This window comes from Ischnura elegans, chromosome 13, assembly GCF_921293095.1.
Source record: "Ischnura elegans chromosome 13, ioIscEleg1.1, whole genome shotgun sequence".
NCBI classification, from domain to species: Eukaryota; Metazoa; Arthropoda; class Insecta; order Odonata; family Coenagrionidae; genus Ischnura; species Ischnura elegans.
Window position 1 is genome coordinate 17,294,602 of NC_060258.1, and position 19,853 is coordinate 17,314,454.

At 38.1% G+C, this 19,853-nt stretch overlaps 1 protein-coding gene across 12 annotated transcripts in view; it reads left to right on the top strand.

Moving 5' to 3' along the window:
- LOC124170323 overlaps nt 1–19,489 on the top strand; it is a 137,484-nt gene extending 117,995 nt beyond the window's left edge. For all 12 annotated transcript variants that reach the window (XM_046549031.1, XM_046549039.1, XM_046549043.1 and 9 more), the window contains 2 exons: nt 10,523–10,846; nt 17,960–19,489. In XM_046549031.1, coding sequence (XP_046404987.1) covers nt 10,523–10,806 — 284 coding nt within the window. In that variant the 3' untranslated portion in view covers nt 10,807–10,846; nt 17,960–19,489. The remainder of the gene's footprint in view (nt 1–10,522; nt 10,847–17,959) is intronic.
- The last annotated feature ends 364 nt before the right edge of the window (nt 19,490–19,853 follow it).

Sequence of the window (19,853 nt, forward strand, 5' to 3'; positions counted from 1 at the left end):
GTGTAGAAATTATCATCTAGTATTTTTAGATGATTAATTAAAGTACCCTAATTAATTTGTTTCAATTACTTAAGATGGTGGTGGAACCATGCCACTTTGTAGAATGACGTGGAGTTCAGTATAAGCAATTTGGCCTGAAGCACCCCTCAGGATTCAAAATAGTGGCCTATTTCCAATATGGTAGACTTTGAATGTAATTGCTAAGTTTCCTTGGGTATTGGCAATCTAGGTCTACTCGATGTATGACGAAAAATGCATTTATGACATTAATTTTGGCTCCCAACCTGTTATTTATTCAAAATTTCGACATGCAATTCACTGCATTTCAGCAATTCACTACATAATGTTTAACTTTCTTAAATGTTTTTCTTTGATGGTCAAATGAACAACATGGGTGTCATTTAACACTGTCTAATACTAGAGGCTCAGAAATAATTAATGCTTAGGTTAATCGTGGGGGTGGACAAAATTTAGAATTTTTTTGAAAATCTAGATCCATTTTGGATCCTTGATTTCAGGTGTCAGGTCATCGGATGTACTTAATCAAATTGCAATTTTAATTGCCATTGTAATTGTAGAAAATGTTCATGCATTTTCTCATTAAAACTTGGGAATGACATATTTTAAAGTAATATAAGTTCAGGTCCTGTGTAACATGGCTGTGTCAAGCTCTTGTTAACCCTTAGACTGCAGGAGCGTGTTTAATTGTTGTGTTTTTCTGGGATGGTCGGGGAGCGTTAAGCTGCATTAGCGATCCCCATAGTGAGGGTAGGTGCACTTAGGCTCTACCTGGGTAGCGATTAAAACTTTGTGAAACCGAAGTATGTAGGTAGTCGAGCAATGGTAGCACTTTGGAACTTTGGCAAACCGAAGTACAATGAAACTTCGATTTTACATTCCCCCATTTTACGTTTTCCCTGATTTTGCACAGTTTTTATCAGGTCTCAAACAATACCACCTTTAATAAATGATACTCTATTTTACAATTTCCTCAATTTTGCTCTTAATGTTAGTGGTCCATTCAAAAGTGTAAAATAGAGGTTTCACTGTAGGTAGTCGAGCAATGGTCACACATTTAAAAACGTTTTTTTCTGCAGTGAGCGTGCAAAGCATTTAGAAGTGTACCCACAGTGTATGGGTTAAACACCTTTGGGCCCAGTGGATGACTCACCTATCTTTAGGCGCATTTCACATAGACGTGGACGGTCCGTGCTGCGATCGTGCAGATAAGGTTCCATTGACGTTAATGGAAGCTTACACATGAGTGCGGACCATCGGTGTGGCCCCTTCACCCTGCGGTTCATCCACGTGCATACGGGCCACAGAGACAGGTTTGTAGTTACACGTGAACCTGGACGGCTGATGCACACCTAGCAGATATACTATAAAAAGGAGATAGAGAAAGGATAAAGATATCTACCATATGAAGGAGTCGACCAAAAGTAAACTGTTGTATTGTGCCTTCTTAAATCCCTCTTCAGTCAATTTGTCCTTTGAGGAACTACTACAAAGCTCAAAGATGAGTTTTATTTTGATTTCTTGCGTTAATGCTCTAACGCTCCACTCCCTTAGCGAAGTGAATAGTGTACCGTGCGATGACGTCAGAAGGCATTTCAGGTCACGTGATTTCAAGCGATATTCGAGCACTTTTAATTAGCATTTGCTGATGTTTGTGGAGTACTAGGAGATTTTTGGCTTATATATTTGGAATCATGAGAAAATTGTCGATTCAGTGAGACTTACTAGCATGATGAAATAATTTCATACATGTTCCCCATTGATGCTTGGAAAATAATTGATAAAATGATATTCATCGGTGCCTAGTTCAATAAATCAGATCATGTTCTGTTGTTAATGTTCTTCATGCCACAATAGGGTGCACCCAAAATTTCCTTTGAAGGGCTCCTTTCTTCCATTTTTTTCTAACCTCGTATACAGCATTTGCTTTATACCTTAGCAGTATGTTATTATGTTATAATATTACACTTGGCAGTATGAAGTTCTACCTTGGCAAGCAATACACGTAGCTGACATTGTGCCGGACGCGGGCGGATTTCATCCGTGCCTATGTGAACAACGGCTACCGCTCTCCATGCCCTGGGTGTGTAGTGCGGAATGTGGAGCATCCACTTCCATGTGAAACAGGCCTTAGGCATCCAATTGCATTGAAGCAGGTGGGCGGAAAAAGGACAGTTGGTGATGGGGGAGGGACAAATCATGTTTCATTTCTTTGACTGTAATTTGATACTTTCCTTTGAAGCTTGGTGTTTGTGTGGTTTCGGATAGGAGATAAAGTCAGTGGTATGGGCCGAGGGAGTGAAATGTGTGACATCGTTACTTCTGATATAGTTACAATGGCTACTATCCTACAGTGCCTTGCTCTCTGCAGCATTTGTTCAATTTCTCTGGAAGATTCACCCTACATGCCTGTTATATTTAGCCCTAAAATTTCCCACAGCTGAAATTCTGTTACATAATCTGTGAGAGCTTTTCGACAATATGGTTCATGAGGAAGATAAGCATCGCAATGCTTTTGAACATGCAAAGAGAGAATGAGAACTGTTTCCACACCCTCTTATAGGGAACTGCTTTCACATAAGCATTATTTAAAATTTTGAACCAGATTCAATTTCTTCAATGAATTCTAATTGCATTTCATTATCAGGTAAAGGTCATTATCCGCTGATATTTGGATCCAACATATCCATCCTACCATCATTAATTAATTGAACTCTCAAAATTTGAGAAATGGTGGTCATTTTCCGATATGGCGGCTGTGAATAACAAATTTTCAGTTTTCCGTGGATATTGGCAGTAAGCTGGTTATTTTCTACTTTTTTCGGGTGCACAATTTAGCAAGAACATCTATTTTGCCTGCTAGCACATGATTTCTTTGCATTATAAAAAGTTTTATCAAATGATTCATGATTTCAAAATTATTTTCCATTGTAAAAGTAAACAACATCATCATCATCCTTTAAGACTCAATTAACTTGGGTCAATTAACTCAGAATAACTTAACTATTTTTCGATGTTGCAAACCTATTTGCTCACAGGTTATCTATTTTCCAATGGCAGCTTTGGCAATATAAATTTATTAGGTGTAGCATTTTGGGACCTGTGCAAAACAGAACTTCATTTCCTACATTAAAAGAAACTTTTTAATAATATCTGATACATACATTGGGTTTTATTAAATATAAGTAATTGTAGTACACATGACTTGGTGGGAATCCTTTATTGTACAAGTTGAAGGAATTAGAACTACTCTTTCCGCATAGTTTTTTTTTTCTATCTGACCATGGTTTTGTTACCGAGTTAAACTTTGATACTGTTACTTTGGAATGAAAGAAACCATGGATGGAGAGAATTTCAGGCCATGTAGAAGTAGCCAAGTTTTAATTCCTTCCACACTTATGGGTTTACCCCTTAGGGCTGTTGGAGTTTCTTATGCCAGGAGCCCCCCCCCCCTGCCATGAGGGCTGACTTGGAGCCCTATCCAGTAACTACGTCTCCTTGTTTCTGAGATATCATAATCGAACTTTACATTTCCATCTCTTGGAGGTGCTTTTATGCTATCCACTATGCTAAATTTACTGCATTAAGCATCAATTTACTGCATCAAGGCCTTAGCGCTTTCAACTGGTTTTGCCTGTAGCTTTATTTGATTCCTAACTCTGTTTATAATCATCAATTTCCCTTAACTTTTGGCACACATATGGTGCCAGTATTGCAAACTAGTTGTGACTTCTTGACAGCTTCTGCAGCACAACTTTCACGGTAAAAGTATTCCATTACTTACCAGCTGGCGCATCAATTACTGGTTCCGAGAAACAGAAAGCCATTTTCCGAGACCCTCCCATCATTGTGGCCGCTTTTGGATGAGTTTCCGGAAATTTTGGATAGACCTCAGTGGATAACTCATTCCGTAATTATGAGGTCTTCCCGAGAACTATCTGAGAGATTGTCTTAGTGGATATGGCCCCAGGAAGGGTGTAGGCCATATTAGCAATCAGTACTGTGAAGGAAAGTGCCTAGAAAAATTGTAATATCTGGTTGGCAAAAAAATTTTGTGAAACTGCTGCCCTTTCCTCTCCTCTGGGTTTAATTAAGTTTGGAAAATAGCAAGTAATCAACATCTACATAGTACCCCTCAAGCTGCATAAAAGGCATGTGGCAGGGGGTGTTAGGACATTGATGTTGATTAATGTTGATGTTGATAATGTTAATGTTGGTGTTGTTAATGTTGATGTTATTAATCCTTAACCAGTGACATACGGTCTGAGAGACCCCTGCTTTTAAAAATTATGAATACTTTCAAATTGGCTGTTTTTAAATATCTCAGATCATCATTAGCTTCAAATTTTTATATAATAATGACGACAAGCTATTAAAATTAAAGGTTTTTTATTATTCAATTCTGTAAGTTTAAAAATTAATTCGATTAGCGGTCTGAGAAACCTCATGTCACACCTGCAGAATGTATCAAGCAAGGAGTAAACGAGATAAATTCAATTGTTTCCTATCAGTCAGCCATCTTTCCTTGACATTTAAGGTCATATTTTGAATTATGGCGAGATGTTGACGCTTAAAAACAATAATAATAACTAAAGTATTTTTGATATATGTTTTTGGATCCTGTTTTAAATTACTTTTTTTACCGAATAATTGATTTGTCTGGGTAATGCATAAAATATAGAGATGTGCGAGTAGTATCCACGATTACTCGAATACCTCGAATACTAGAAAGTATTCAATATTCGAGGAATAGTTATGCCAAAAGTACCGCCTCGAATACCTCAAATACTTTGAAATTCGCGTTGTACACTGTCGCACGCATGTCGTAGGTAGTTGACTCGGAAAAATGTAGAGAACTCTAGTCTTTTAGTGCATGCAGCGCCGTTTTAGGCAAGTTGACGAACTGCATCAAATTCGTGGGTTAGAGCGGTGAAAAGAGTTTGACGTGGGGAACCTAAATTGATCCGGGTGAAAAAATCTGAAAATCCCCGGTTTCCCCCACCAGGAAAACCTCAGTGCCGTGGGATAGTAACTACGTAGCACAATTCCCAAAATCCACTTCCCCCTTCATCCATCAGCCCTCGGCCCCTCCTCCGATGCTTTCCTCCTCTTCGAAATCAAACAAAAGGCCCCAGCTCGTGCAGGTTTCCTATAAATGAGACGAAGTGTTTACCATGTGTCATTTATGGCTAATAAGGACAGGCACTTAGTTTGAATCTTTTCCAGGAGATGAAACTACCATAGGGAGAAACTCCGTGCCGTGGGATAGTAACATCGGCGCATTTCCCACGATTTGCTATCCCCCTTCATTCAGCACTTGCCTCGCCCACTCTGAAGCTTTCCTCTTCTCCGAAATAAAAAAAGTCCCAGCTCGTGCAGGGATAATACTACGAAGACCTTAGCTTCGAAAAAAATATCAAGTTACATGAGAACAAAAGAAATGTTTCCAGCCCCACTCCCCTTCTCTCACCCGCTGACCTTTTTCAGCCTACCTGCTTCTAAGTTTCCAGTTCCTGGAGGTCAACTGCTGCATGAATCACCTTTAGCCCAAAAGGTGTCTAATAATGACTTTCGGCAATTGATATTACACCTTTGTTGGACTGAAATACTAGTAATGTGCGCGTAATTTAAAAAAGATCAAGACCAAACTCGATGCATTTCTGACTTTATTTAAGCATTTTACGTGAGGAAATAAATGCCAAAATAGGACGGAGACTTGGCATTCTGGCAAGACTCGATATGAGCAGCAGAGCTTCTCGGAAGGTGATGCGGTATTTTTTTCCGAAAACATACATCAAGTTACTATTTATGAGTGGTGCTATTAATCTTTATTGCTACAGTCTCAGATGAAGGGATATTTTCTCAGGATATATGGTTTCTCCCTGATAGCAATTCCAATTCATCTTCTTATCTCGTGAGAACTCCCAAAGATGGACTGAAAATAATTGAAGAAAATCCGGTGGAGAAGAGCTTGTATTTTACAAAATGCCTCAGATTGTCAGCTAGCACTTGGCAGCAGGAGTGGGGGTAAAGCGATGTTAGTTGAATTAATAATATGCCCAATTGTTTCCATAAAATTAAAATATTCTATTAATAAGCTAAATTCCTGTTTGAATCCTTTAAAGGAAATCAAAATTACTCCCCAAAATCTTGTGTTGCCTGCTTCATAGTCCGAGTCAAACATTCCAGCATTCATCGTTTAGTATTTGAGGTATTCGAAATTCGAGGTATTTGAATATTCGAGCAACAATTTAATATTCGAATTCGAGAAATCTGCTATGCGACCCATCTCTAATAAAATATAAAGTTTGGAATACTTAAGAAAATATAGAAACATTTACCTATGCAATAAAAATGCTGTGACAACATTTTATGAATAATTGATTTATTGTGGTCTCCCAGACCACACACCACTGGTAGTGTAAAAAATATTTAACTTCACTGGTTAAGGGCTAATGTTGATGCACCGTGTGCATTACTGTGCTCTTCTGGATTGAACATTGTAATCATTTGCGGGAGACACCTTCTGTTTACAGTAAAACCTCTTTACATCCTAATGGAGGGGACCTAAATTTGGGCAATTTGATTTTTGGAGGTTCACTTTAGAGAGATTTCAGTGATCGGCCCAATTTTTCTATATCCTTCAGGAATGAAAGGATTTACTGTCTTTTAAACCATTATATTTATGTGCGAAAACAAAACATGCATGCATCAGTGAACATCTATTTATTATTTAATAATTGCAGAAAGCGAGCGCTATCGCATGAAATTACCATGATTCAAGAGAAAATTCTGTGTGATCTCTCTTAATTCAACAGTCACTTAAAATGATTGGGATAGTTCATAGATAAATTACCTTTTTTCGTATTTACTGTTACATATCCTCTCATATGGAACAAAATGGCCACAACTAATAATTAACGTGAAAATTCCAGTATATTAAAGGTGTATAAGAAAAAGAAAAAGTGTGAATAAACATTTATCGCTGAAAATATTTATTCCACATACGTAATCGTGGTTGCATTAATGGTCTCTTGTTGTCTCGGTATGATTTGAGGAGGTAGTTAGGCCTTCTCGGGGGTGTCTCCTTGGTATGATAAGCGTAGGTTTGACGAGACAAAGAGGTTCACTATAAAGAGGTTTGCCTATAAATTTACATGTAAATCTGATGTGACCCTTGGGGTGGTACGAAGTATAATAATAATAATAATAAAACGTCTTTATTGGGCAAGATTGGGGCTAGAAAGTCCCATCTTCCATCTAACCTGTCGTCAAACATGAAATGTATGCAGTTAAATACATTGTCAAGTTGCTCATGAAATAACATGAAGAGAAATTTCATAAAGAGACATAGAATTTCCATTTTCAATCAACAAATAAAATTAGGTATAAGGTAACAAGGTTACCATCTTCCAAGTGTAAAAAGATGTGGGCAAACGTGGGAAAAACCTAAGGATGTTGACTTCTCTCCTAATTGGGAAAGACCCACTGCAGGAAAAACACCCACACGAGAACGGGTGCGTGAAAAACCTGCGAAAAACTCACTGAGGGAGCTAGTGTATACCTAGCTAAAAGTTCAATAAATTACAAGGAAATGTCACCCAGTACCTTTAAAGAAAAAGAACATAAGATGAAGCCGGAGGAGATACATATGTGTGGAATCTTTCCTACTGTTCCCATGATATTACATGTCTCGTTGTTGTTCTCTAAGAAGTTTTACGTGTAGTGCCTTTTTGAAGGAGGCGAGTGATGATGATTTATGGAGGTTTATGTATAACAGGGTTCCCACTCAACCGTGAAAACCTTAAAATCGTGAATAAGCCATGAATTTTGTCTACCGTGAAAAAAACCTGGAAAAAGCTGTGAATTTCATCTTAAAACCTTAAAAATCTCTCAAACTTATGGAAAAAGAAATACAATTGACAGATCAAAAGACAAAATGATATTTCAATGATGTTTCAAGGCCGAGCCACGTACAGACACTGTCCACACATTTATCTCCACACGTATATTCGAAGTGCAATCATTGGTGCCTTGTGCCATGACGACACATTGATCTTGAGCCTTGTGATTGGAAGACCGGCTATCAAAGTGTTCATTAACCCTGGTGAAAAATCAGACACTTCTTTACTTCCCTACCTCACTGCTCCCTCCATTTTGCCACTCACAACCTTAAGCTTCGCCTAAATTTTGATATCGATAGGTGACATCGTGAGAAATAGCACTTTCATTGCTACGTTTGAATTCACGGCACCTGTTGCGGTTGATAAATTTTTAGTTAAAGTGCGGGCGGTGATTGTTATGTTGTCAATATTTCTGCCTAAAATGGCTTATCAACAGACCGTGAATTTGTTGACATTTAGACCGTTAAAACCTGGAAAAAACAGTGAATTTTATAATTTAGTTTGAGTGGGAACCCTGGTGTAAGTATGGTGGGTTATGACCTGATTCATGTCTGAAATCAAAAACTAATAACACAATTATGAAAAATATACAGTCTTGGTTGTTTAGAATGCTAAGTATGGAGGATATTTTCATTTGATATAATACCATGCAATATATGTACGTAGGTACTTAATTCAATTCAAATGCTGTGCCTAAAATGTTACTTTGTCAGCATGACCCTATGTAAATGATGGCAGCCATAAAACAGGTTGACCTTAATGGCTACCTAAAGTTACTCCGTTCTATGTAATTAATTCTATTCTGTACTTTTTTTATTTTTTTTTTGAGTAATAAAACTATTTATTTATTTATTACTATTTATTTTTTATTTAGGTATTATGATGTAAAGAGGTTCACTAATAGAGGTTTTACTGTAAAAACTCTGTGTGTAATTGTGAATGCTAGCACCAGTTGTGTGTCTATATACTTTGAAAAAGCTGTATTTCTCAAAAATACACACTCACTTATCCTATGGCATTTTGTTCTGGGGAAATTCAGCTGCCTCAAGTAAAGCTTTTTCTGCACAAAGGCAAGCCATCAAGGCAATGTTTCAAGTCTCTATACGAACCCCAGGTAAACCTCTTTTTTCCAATGCGAAAATCCTCACACTCCCTTCTTTATATATTTTGACATGTGCTTGCTTCATACACTCCAACCAGGACAAATTTCCTGCAAATGCCTCTTACCACAATTACAATACCCGCTCTAGAAATAATATACACACTCAGCAATACTCAAGTTCTCTCTGCCTGAGAGGCCCCTACCACTCCGCCTCTGCAATTTTTAATCACATCCCAGAGGAAATTAAATCCGTCTCTTCACCTGCTTTGTTTAAATGGAAGGTTAAAAATCTCCTATTCAGAAAGTGCTGTTACATTGTCTCTGAATACCTTGAAGACTCTCATAAAAACATTTGATTTTGTAATGTGTTTTTGTATGGTTTTCCCTTTTCTGTATTTTTATTGTGTATACAGGCGGTCCCCGACTTTCGTACACAATGCGTTCCTGAAAACTTGTACGAAAGTCGAATGTACGAAAGTCGAACCATTGACTTCCATACCAATTAGGGGTTACGTTCCAAAAGAGCGGAATATACGTACTAAAACCTTTTTTTTCACGGAATTCATTACAATTGACTTAATTTTAATAATATGTTAATAAAACTCCTCAATTCATCTAATTTCTTTCGAAAATACGCAGAAAATGCAAATAAAAGCTTAAAAAACAAGAACTCCGTTGGCTATGGAGTGAAACTTCCTCTTGGCGATTAAGTTGACATTCCACTTATTATGTCCACTATAAATAAAAGGACATGTCATGAAGCATAACAAAATGTAGTTGTTGAACCCACACTCTGGATACCTTTTAATTTTTACACCAAAATTCGACATTTGGCAGGTGACATTCGTGATCACGTATATTTCGCAAGTTATTCAAAAAAGACAACAGACAAACGGAATTCAGGTGATATATCACACAATATCGTTGCTGAAGGAGTACAAACAGCACTCAAACGAAAAAATACAATTAGAAAGAAGATCTTACTAGTTTTATTGAAAGCTATTTGATGATGTCTAGTCAACTTCTTTTAAAAAATATCTTCAATGAAGGTCTTCTTTTTCTCTTGATAAAGGAGCCTATAGCAGGCAGTCTCTCTCCCAAATAAATCGCCTGATTAGAGTGAACTACCAACAATTCCCTTCATTATATACGTTCGTATTGTTCGCATGTACTGCCATTTGAAACAATTGAATGTTGGGATGCGCAATAAACGTCGCGGGAATTAAAAAAAAATTACAGACCAACGTCCGAAAGTCCGAATTAAGCGTACGAAAGTCAAGTAAAAGGTGTCAATTTTGAACGTACGAAAGTGCGAATTGTACGAAAGTCGAGTGTACGAAAGTCGAGGACCGCCTGTATATACATATGGTGTACGCATCTCGTAATGTCTTATGTACTTTTATATTGCATCTTTTTTTTGTATGCAAACCTTGACGTAGCCATGCATTGTATTTTGCCAACGGTGATAAATAATTATTATTATTATATTATGATGCAGGTGGTGATGGCGGTGAGTCGTCTGGGGAGTGTATGGACTCGGAGGAATGCGGCGAGGAGGGTGAGGGGGAGGGGAGGATGGTGGAGGATGAGGGGGGGCGTGGCGAAGCGCGGGGAAAGGACACGACAAGGAGGAGACGGGTGGTGAAGCGTCCGGTATACCTGGACGACTACGAGACGGCCCGGGTACTGCGTTTGGCTGCTGCAGATGGCAAGAGGGTGAGGATGTGTGGAGGACGGCGCGATCCCGCTTCCATGCTGCTCATGACGAACTGTGTGCTCTGAAGCGTGCTTCGAAAGGAGTTCCATCATTTAAAATCGCCAGGTAAGCAGGTGGGCACGAGTGTGTATGCTTATGAAATAAGATGGAAGACGTACGATGTAAAATTTTAGGTTTTCCCGGCGTATAGATTGAAGAAAAATTTCTCAGGATTCCCACCGGGTGTGGTACTGCGTTAACCTTTTTATTTATTTTTATTTTATTTTAAAAAATTTATTTCACACACCACCGAAATCAGCACTGTTCGGCCTTTACATCGGGGTTGATAACATTTAGCAATCACAAAGATCCATGCCCTGGATAAGGGTAACTTACCGAGGCAGGACTCAAACCCGCGACCTTCGGTTAAGCAGGCGACGACTTTACCCCGCAGCCACCGAGGCCGACAACTATAGACGTATATATACGTATATTTTAGACGTATATACACATGTAGATGTTTCCTGACCTGGGAGACGATGGCATTATATTTACGTGTGAGATTTTCCCGGCCAGGAGAACGGAAGGCGTATGTATATGTTTTCTAGCTCTCTCCCTTTTAGGAAGGTCGTGGGTTTAAGTCGTCTTTGTCTCGGGACCCAAACCTGCGGGGTTTAGGATTTACCCTCGGAATCCGGGAGCAAGTACCTGGACCCCTCGTCTTTTATAACCCCTCTTAGTGGTAAGGGACAGCGGTCATACAATTGTTTATCTAGCAAGTTTTCGAAATAAATATTTGTTCATTTCTCATAAAAAAATAAACTAAGAATTGAATTAATTGTCTTTTGAGCAACGTTTACAGTTTTTAAACAAAATTCTACGATAAATATTAACTTATATCTCGAGTTATGTATAAAAATCAACATGGAAATTGTTGCTGCATTAAATGCGTTAATATTGGCCTTAGAACTTCGTTTAAAATTTGACAATGCTCAGAAAAAAATGAGGAATTCAATTCAAAGTCTGCAATTTATGTGCAAGCAACAATTGCCCATATGCTAAATATATATAAGCAATACATAAGTTGACCGTGAATTAATGCTGCAGGTATGGTCGTAAACCTGGAAAGAAGGGAGCACAACTACTCTCGGAGTCAGAGATAATATGAAGTCCGAGATAATATGAAGTGCGTGGAGAGGTCGAAAAAGGTTCAGCGAGACCCTTCTTTACAAATGCCCTCCTAAAATGCTCCGTACCACGAGAAAGAAGAGTCTCTTGGGGCTCGGTACAGTAGTCATGCTAAGACAAAACTCCACCGTCTTGAAACGGTTAGTGCTAGGATACATAATACTTATTATTTCCATTAGCATCGCCTTCATGAAATGGAAGCAGTTTCGCATAAGCTGCATTCACGGGAGCTCCGAGTTCCTGTTTTCCAAGCCATACGTACCATTAGAAGTACCATTACAAGTGAACCCCTGAAGACGATGGCAGACTTAGCCATTGAAACGTTGGGACAATTAACCCAGTACCACACCTGGTGGGAATCCCGAGAAATTTTTCTTCAGGAAGACGTATGTTATGCAAAAAAGATGTAGCCAACATTTCTGTTTATTTAAAACCATCATCAGGGCTTCAATACGTTATAAGTTTCCTCTTGTATTTCTTCTTAAATTTTCCATTTTCAAAGTGCAAAAAATGGGTTAAGGTTTGATGTTGTTATACAGCTACTATTGCTATGTTGCTTATGTTGCTACTTCTTCGGATTCTTCTCCTTGTACTTTATATTGTAGTATGAGATGACGATGATAAGAGAGTGATGAATGGCATTCCTCCTTAGTTGTTTAGATAATTAAACGAGGCCAAGGTAAGGAGAAAAAAAATGAAGGAAAGGTAACTTGGTAGATTCGGCTCTCACTTGGTGGAAATCCATCATGGTGCCCAGCGATTGGGAAAACTGGGATAAATGAGAATTGTGCGTGAATTTTTACTACAGCATAGAATTTCAAAATCTTCTACACCAAACTCCTGATCATTCAGGCTTATGGCAGGGAGAGTCGGCACGAATAATTGGAAAAGATGAATAATCCAAACTTTTACTCTAATTTCTTTTAATTTTCATAATCTACATGAATAAAGAATCTGTTATTATTTACGCATGTTGACTGTTGTTTTAGATTGCTTCCCAGACTCATTGAGAGTTCTCTTCACCTTACCACGATCCTTTCAGTGGTGATGACGTGACTGTACTTGTACTTCTACTGCTCTGTGTATTACCTGGTTTCCGAGACCTCACCACCACTGCTGCGAGATCGTGGATGCGTAAAAGTGGTTTGTACGAATGCTTCCAAATATTGGGCAAAGTGGGAAGTTACACTCAGGCATGTTCGCGTCTAGGACTAGTTGTCTGGCATTCAACTGCTGCAGTATGCCGTGATCATTGAGCGGGGTTGCGCACCGCAATACTTGGGAAAAAGGAACACGAAACTGCCGTGAAGACGAAAGTCGTGCAATCACGCAGCAGCGGTTATAGGAAACCAGGACTCATAGCAAATTGTCTAAGTAGGCGAGTGCCGGGCTATGACCAGCCCAGTGCAACTCCTGAACCCTGGTAATGCCAAGCGATGCCATCCTTAATGTTGCCCGGCGATGGTTTCAAACGTAGATTTTATTTTAATTTTTTAAAATTTATTTATTTGCCCAGAGATTGATAACAGCATTATGCATCAATATAATGCACGTCAATGAATTACACAAATTGCATGTACAAGATAATATAAAATACATGGTACATGCATGGTAAAATACATATTAAAAAAATGGTATATATAACTAAAATTAATCACTCATTCCACTCCTTTAAAAATTTGAATCAAAAAATTCTTTTAAAGAGTAAAACATTTTGGAGCGGAAAAAGTTCAACGCTTTTTTCCTAAATACTGCAGTACCTATCTTAATTTTGAGGTCCTGGGGTAAATGATTGTAAATATTTAACCCCATGGACATTGGTCCATGCTTTGCAATAGTAGTCCTAACAAAATTTGGGTGAAAATCCTTATGCTTTCTGGTATTATAGTAGTCTACTAGATTTTTATGGACAGGCACACAAACAGCATACATATAAACACTAGGAATTGGCAGTAACCGAAGTCTCTTAAACAGCGGGGGACATGGTGTATGCACTGGAACGTGGCACATAAGTCTTATTACACGTTTTTTATCTTGAAGATAATGTCTGCATGGGGAGAGGAACCCCAAAACAGGATACTAAACTTCACTTGCGTATAAAATTCACCATAGTAAATGTTTAGCAGTACTTCAGTAGCAGTATTTGGATGGCAGCACCAAAGCTAGCCCGTGTACTCCTATTCATTTACCTCGTTAGGACTTAGCGGAAAAGGCTCTCAATATGAATTTATATCTTTTAAATACTGACTTAAGCGCTGAAACTTATTTTCACAATGAAAAATCTTTGTTTTTTGAAATACATGCATGGAAAACCATGAAATGACATGACATTCATTACCTCATTGCAGTCCGTCTGCTAGGCTTCAAACAGATCAATCAAGCACAAACTCTACAGAATGGGATTATGGCTAATACTTATCTCAAAAGCTTATCAGTGGAATTCAACTTCCTGAGTTTTAAGCACGTAATTCCGATTCAAGGAGATATATCATGCTATGAAACAGTCCCAGACTAGAGGAGATAGTATTTTATCAACGTATGTTATAAAAGAGGTTCTCAACAACAAATTTAAATCCTTTAAATATCGAATCAAGCCCTGAATAGCATTTTTAACACACTATATTTCTTTCCTGCGATAGAAATGTGGAAAAACCTAAGTGTAGGCCCCCGAACTTTGCATTTAGTGTATCATTAAATATCATCTGCTAGGATTTCATTAGGTCAATCAACAATGTAAAATTAAATACAAACTGCATGGATAAACAGTTAATACTTATCTCAACAGTTTATCAGTGAAATTCAGCTTCTTAGTGGTGATCAGGTAACTCTGTTTCATGGCATATGTGATGCAATGAAAGTGAATGCTAGACTGGAAATAATTGCACGTCATAGTTTTTTTTACTAACCGAGGCAGAAGGAATAGGATAAAATGATAAGACCCTATCTAATATACTAGCGTAAAGTGTCTTATTTCAACAGGAATAGCGGCTTCCAATAAGGATTTCCACTGCAGTAATCGAAAAGTTTGAGGCTGGAAATCTTAAAGGACAGATATGGAAATGTCAACAAAGTCAATTGTACTGCAAGGAATTCATCCTTACCCTTGAAAGAGTCAAAAAAACTTCATCAAGAAAATTTTCCTTATACATCACACTTGGTATCTCAAGAAAATTGACCATTCTTAAGTAGCTTCTATATTCGAAATTTTGCTGAAAATTGATCTCTCCCATGCAATCACCATAAAACTCTCTAGATGTTTTGGGTGAGCTACAGTGCTGCCGTGCAAGAGAATAATTTCTCGTCAGCGACAATAGCGACGACAGATGAAGCTTCAAGTGCCCAGTCCTGATTATTCTAAGTCCGTGGCTATGACACATTCTTACTCAACCTCCCCTATTGAGGAAGCCTGCAGGGTAGTACATAGTTTTAGAGCAACCCCCCCTCCTTAACTTAACTTGGAAGATGACCCTCTTTGCACCTCTAAGCTCTGTGGACTTTTGGCTTATAATGGGGAACATGCACAATTTTTTCTAAGTACTAGAATAAGAAGGTCCCTGCCTCAAATGTACTCACGGAAAATTTTGCGGATGAATAATGTCTTTTAGCTGAGTTATGAGTCTTTGAAAATTAATCTTCATCAGCTGCTTGATAACACGATGTCATCGGAGTGTGACGTCACGGCACGGAATCCACTGATGATAGGCTGAGGAAGTGGATTAAAAAATCGGTCTATGCAGGTGCTCAAATTCAAATATGGCGAAAATAATTGCTGTTTTATCGTCAAACAGCAGATTATGAATATGCTGGGTCGCCAAGGCGTTATTGAAACAAATGAAGGGAATTGTTTGGTGAGATTTGGAAGCAATCACTATTTTTCAGAAAATCAGCCACCATTTGGAAGTCGACCAAAAATAAACTGTCGTATTGTGCTTTCTCGATTCCCTCTTAAGTAAACTTGTCCTTTTAGGAACTACTGCAAAGCTCGTAGATGATTTTTACTTCGATATATTGCAATCAAGCGTCTGCCCTCCTACTCTCTTAGTGAAGTGAATGGTGTACCATGCGATGACGTCAGAAGGCGTTTAAGGTCACGTGACATCAAGCGATATTCTATCACTTTTAATAAGCATTTAATGACGTTTGTGTAATGCTTGGAGAGTTTTGGCTTATATATTTGGACTCGTGAGAAAATTGTCTATTCAATAAGACTAACTAGCATGATGAACAAATTTCGTGCATGTTCCCCAGTGGGGGGCTTCAGCCTAGGACATTTACCTTTAGGACATGAAAAATGCCTTGGACTCAAAAGCTAGGTACAAACAATAGGTAATTCGGTTTCATTTGGTGGAATTTCTCAATGATGATGGCAGAAGAACTCATAAGCTTCAGTAATTTTCCACACTGAAATCATACTTAAACGAATCTAGGTTACAATGAGTAACCGTCATTCTCAAAGTGTGTAACACCAACGAGATACTAATTAACAGCACACACCTCATTATCCGGGTTAATGATGGGAAGTGGTGGCACGGATAACCCAAACTTTCACTTAAATGTCCTGTAATGTTCATAATCTACATAAGACAAGCGATACATCATTATTTATGCAGATATTCAGTTAATTTAGATCATTGCCTCCAAAACTCATTGAGAGCTATCTTTGCCAGTCCACGAACTTTTTTGCCATGATAACAAGGTTGTACTTGTATTATTAGGGCTTCTTATAAGAAACGAGTATATTGGCGCTTGAATTCATCAAGCGGGTTGTGATGGGTAAGGAGATATGATGGTGTCACGTGATTTCGAGTATTGTGCCCATAAGTTGTTTAAATTTACAAAATTCTTCTATGCGTTCTATGAAAGGGGAAGGTCGCGCAGGATTTTTTCATAATCATTACATATTCACAGCAAATTGTCTTCGCCAAATTAACTCAATTTTTGGCATTCATTTGTCGTGACGCCTTACGCGAGCTTTATTAGATAATCGATTTCCGACTATTTGAATCCCATATAATGTAAAACATTCTTAAACGATGAATTGCGTGAGGGTGTAGTCTCCGTAACCCCAAATTTTAGCGTTGGTAAAGAAGTATGCAGCAGGCATAACATATAGGCCCTGATTTTGAAAACCATGCATCCGGGCTCTGTGATCATGGATACGGATAATTGGTATGCATGAATGCTTCAAAACCACTGCTCAACATCGGAAACTACAATGTCAGGCACCACACCACATAGTCCCGTCTCGCACAAGTTGCCCAGGTTGCAACTGCTGCAGGACTTGTATCCGTGATCAAGGAGCATGGTCGTGCACTGTGTGTCTTGGAAAACAGGAACACGGTGCTCCCGCGAATTCAGCTAGTGCACTATCGCTTTCGTTTTATGTCTATGGGGATTCTAACGGAAATAATAAGCATCATAGCATTAATGCCGTAATAGGGTAGTTTCCTCCATCAAAGAAATCGAAAGACATTGATTGCGATTCTTTACCCACCATTAGTGTATTCATAGCATACAAATTATTTGGTTTTAGAAATACCGGTTTAGACGAATGGCAAGGGACAATTTTATCCTCATTTGAAAAAGGACGTATTGGTGCCCATGCGATGTCACTCCACCTGATTTCACAGGGACCTAGTTTCTGTCGTAAGATTTACGCAAATAATGCCAAATCAAGTTGCTGACAGAAGCAGTTGATTCCCAATATCATTTCCCACATAAATGACTTGTTTTCATTTTGTTTCTTCACATGATAACAAAGTTTGAAGGACAACTTTTTGCAAAATTCATTCTTCAACGCTGTAAATTTTATTTCTATTCGCTGTCTATTTTCCATAATCGTGCACCCAATTTTTCAATTTGAATAACCACATCGAGCAACTCAACTCAGAATGTATGTTCATATTTTTACTGTACATAAACTGTGATTGATTTGATGTGGAACTACTAATCTGATTAATTAACTTTTCATGAAGAGTTGCGTTTGGTATATATTGTCGTGAATTGCCTTTTATTTGAACTAAAGATTAATTTTACTTCATTCTTTTACAGGAGAATGAATTTGGGAGTAATGGCCGAAGAAGAGTTCATTAGAACTGCAAGGGAATTATTCAAAGGAAAATGTCCAATGGTGTTTGAATAAGCTGTTGGATTTGTCATTATCCTCGCAACAGTTATTGGTGGGTCTGAGCCGATATCAAAATATTCCGATATCAGATTTACTGATAATCCTGTGCGGATAATTGCTGTACCAATGATCTGATTTTGATCATTGACATCGAATTTTATTTGTTAAATGGTAAAATAGTCTCTTGATATGTGATAGCCTAGATAATTCTAGAAACGATTGAAATCACTTAATAGCATTGATTAATTACTCTTGATTTTATGAATTGTGCAAGCAAATCAAACATTTGCTTTTAGGGTATCAAATGAATAAATAAATAAAAACAAGTTTAATTGAAATGGGACAATTTGGTGCAAAACTTTGTCTCTTGCATCAAATTCATTGTACACAAAAAAAATGTCGGAACGTTGAACTTCCAAGTTCCGAATAATTTATTTAAATTATCATTTAGAAATTACATTTAAATACATGTTTTTGTGCAGAGAATGGGCTTTTTCACCTTTTATTGCTTAAGGAATGCCCTCGGATTTGAGGAAGTGGAAGATGGTTTGCCGAAGTAAAATGTTCAGAGGTGACTGATCCAAGAGGCCTTCTTGTCAGTTAGGCATAACATTCTCTGTTCGTTTCTCCAACATTGTAATGGATCACTCTCTATTTGAATCAGTGGTTCCATTAAATAACTTGGTAACTCACCATCTGGAATATTTGCGGACTCCATTCCTTGGAGAAGGGTTCCTCTTTTGAAGGGGAAACTCTAAGGATTGGTGCTCACTGGAAGAGATGGCTTACCATTAAATTTGACGTTCACCGTCTGGCCTGCTGTCTTCAAACTCGAGACTGTCAACCTTCTCAAGAAGATCCTTTGTTTCATCTTCTGTGGATTTTAGGGTTAAAAAAATACTTAAGTATTTGAAGCGGGCATCTAGAATAGTGTAATTTGGCAAAGTGTCAATGTCAGGGAAGTGTTTACGCGTGTTGCGTATCGAGGATTGGTTAAGGGATTTAAATGGGGATTGTAAGTCACGGAACTTTATGTATTTAAATTAAACTACAAATTTTGGGGTTGATATTTGGGGGCGATAGACATTTTTCAACTCCACGTACTGGCTGTTGAATCTTTGACGGAAAGATTAGCAATGAATCCATTTTGTTTACAGATATTTGCCTTTCTGCTCAAGATTTGTGATGTACAGTCGAAAAAAAAATCATTTTCTGCAACTTAACTGGGTTATAGGCATTTAATCAACTCGGTGGAGTAAATAAAATTGCCTATTTAAGAGCCTTTTGTGCCACTTTTAGATGGTATATACTTGTCATGTGTATTATTTCCTTATTGTCACTATCTTCATATGCATTAATTGTTCCCCAGTTTTGGTAGTGAAAAAATGTTTTAAGAAAGAGAGAACTGGTGAGTGTTGTGTTGCTGTTTTTGAAAATAAACATCTAATTTTCAATTTTTCGATCTCATTTTTCATGTCCTGTGATTCTACCTACCTGAATTTGAGAGTGTAACCCATCTTTCTTCCAATCAATTTAACCTTTCGTGCTGAATGCCACACCTGGCGAGGGTTTTTTTTCCATAAACAACGAATGCCACACCTGTGCGGCACAGGTCGAAAAAAGTGACCGTGGCGGACACCATAGACCCACGGACGTGGTCGCCCCTCGAGATCCGCCTTAGTGCGAGCCCAGTCCCTCCTTCGGCCGCTCAGGTCGACCCTTTCTTATCCTCTCCACGCGGTCAACTACTGTTATTTGCAGTGTGTTTTCCAAAAATATATTTGTTGCTTACTTCTGATATCTATTGCTATAAATGAA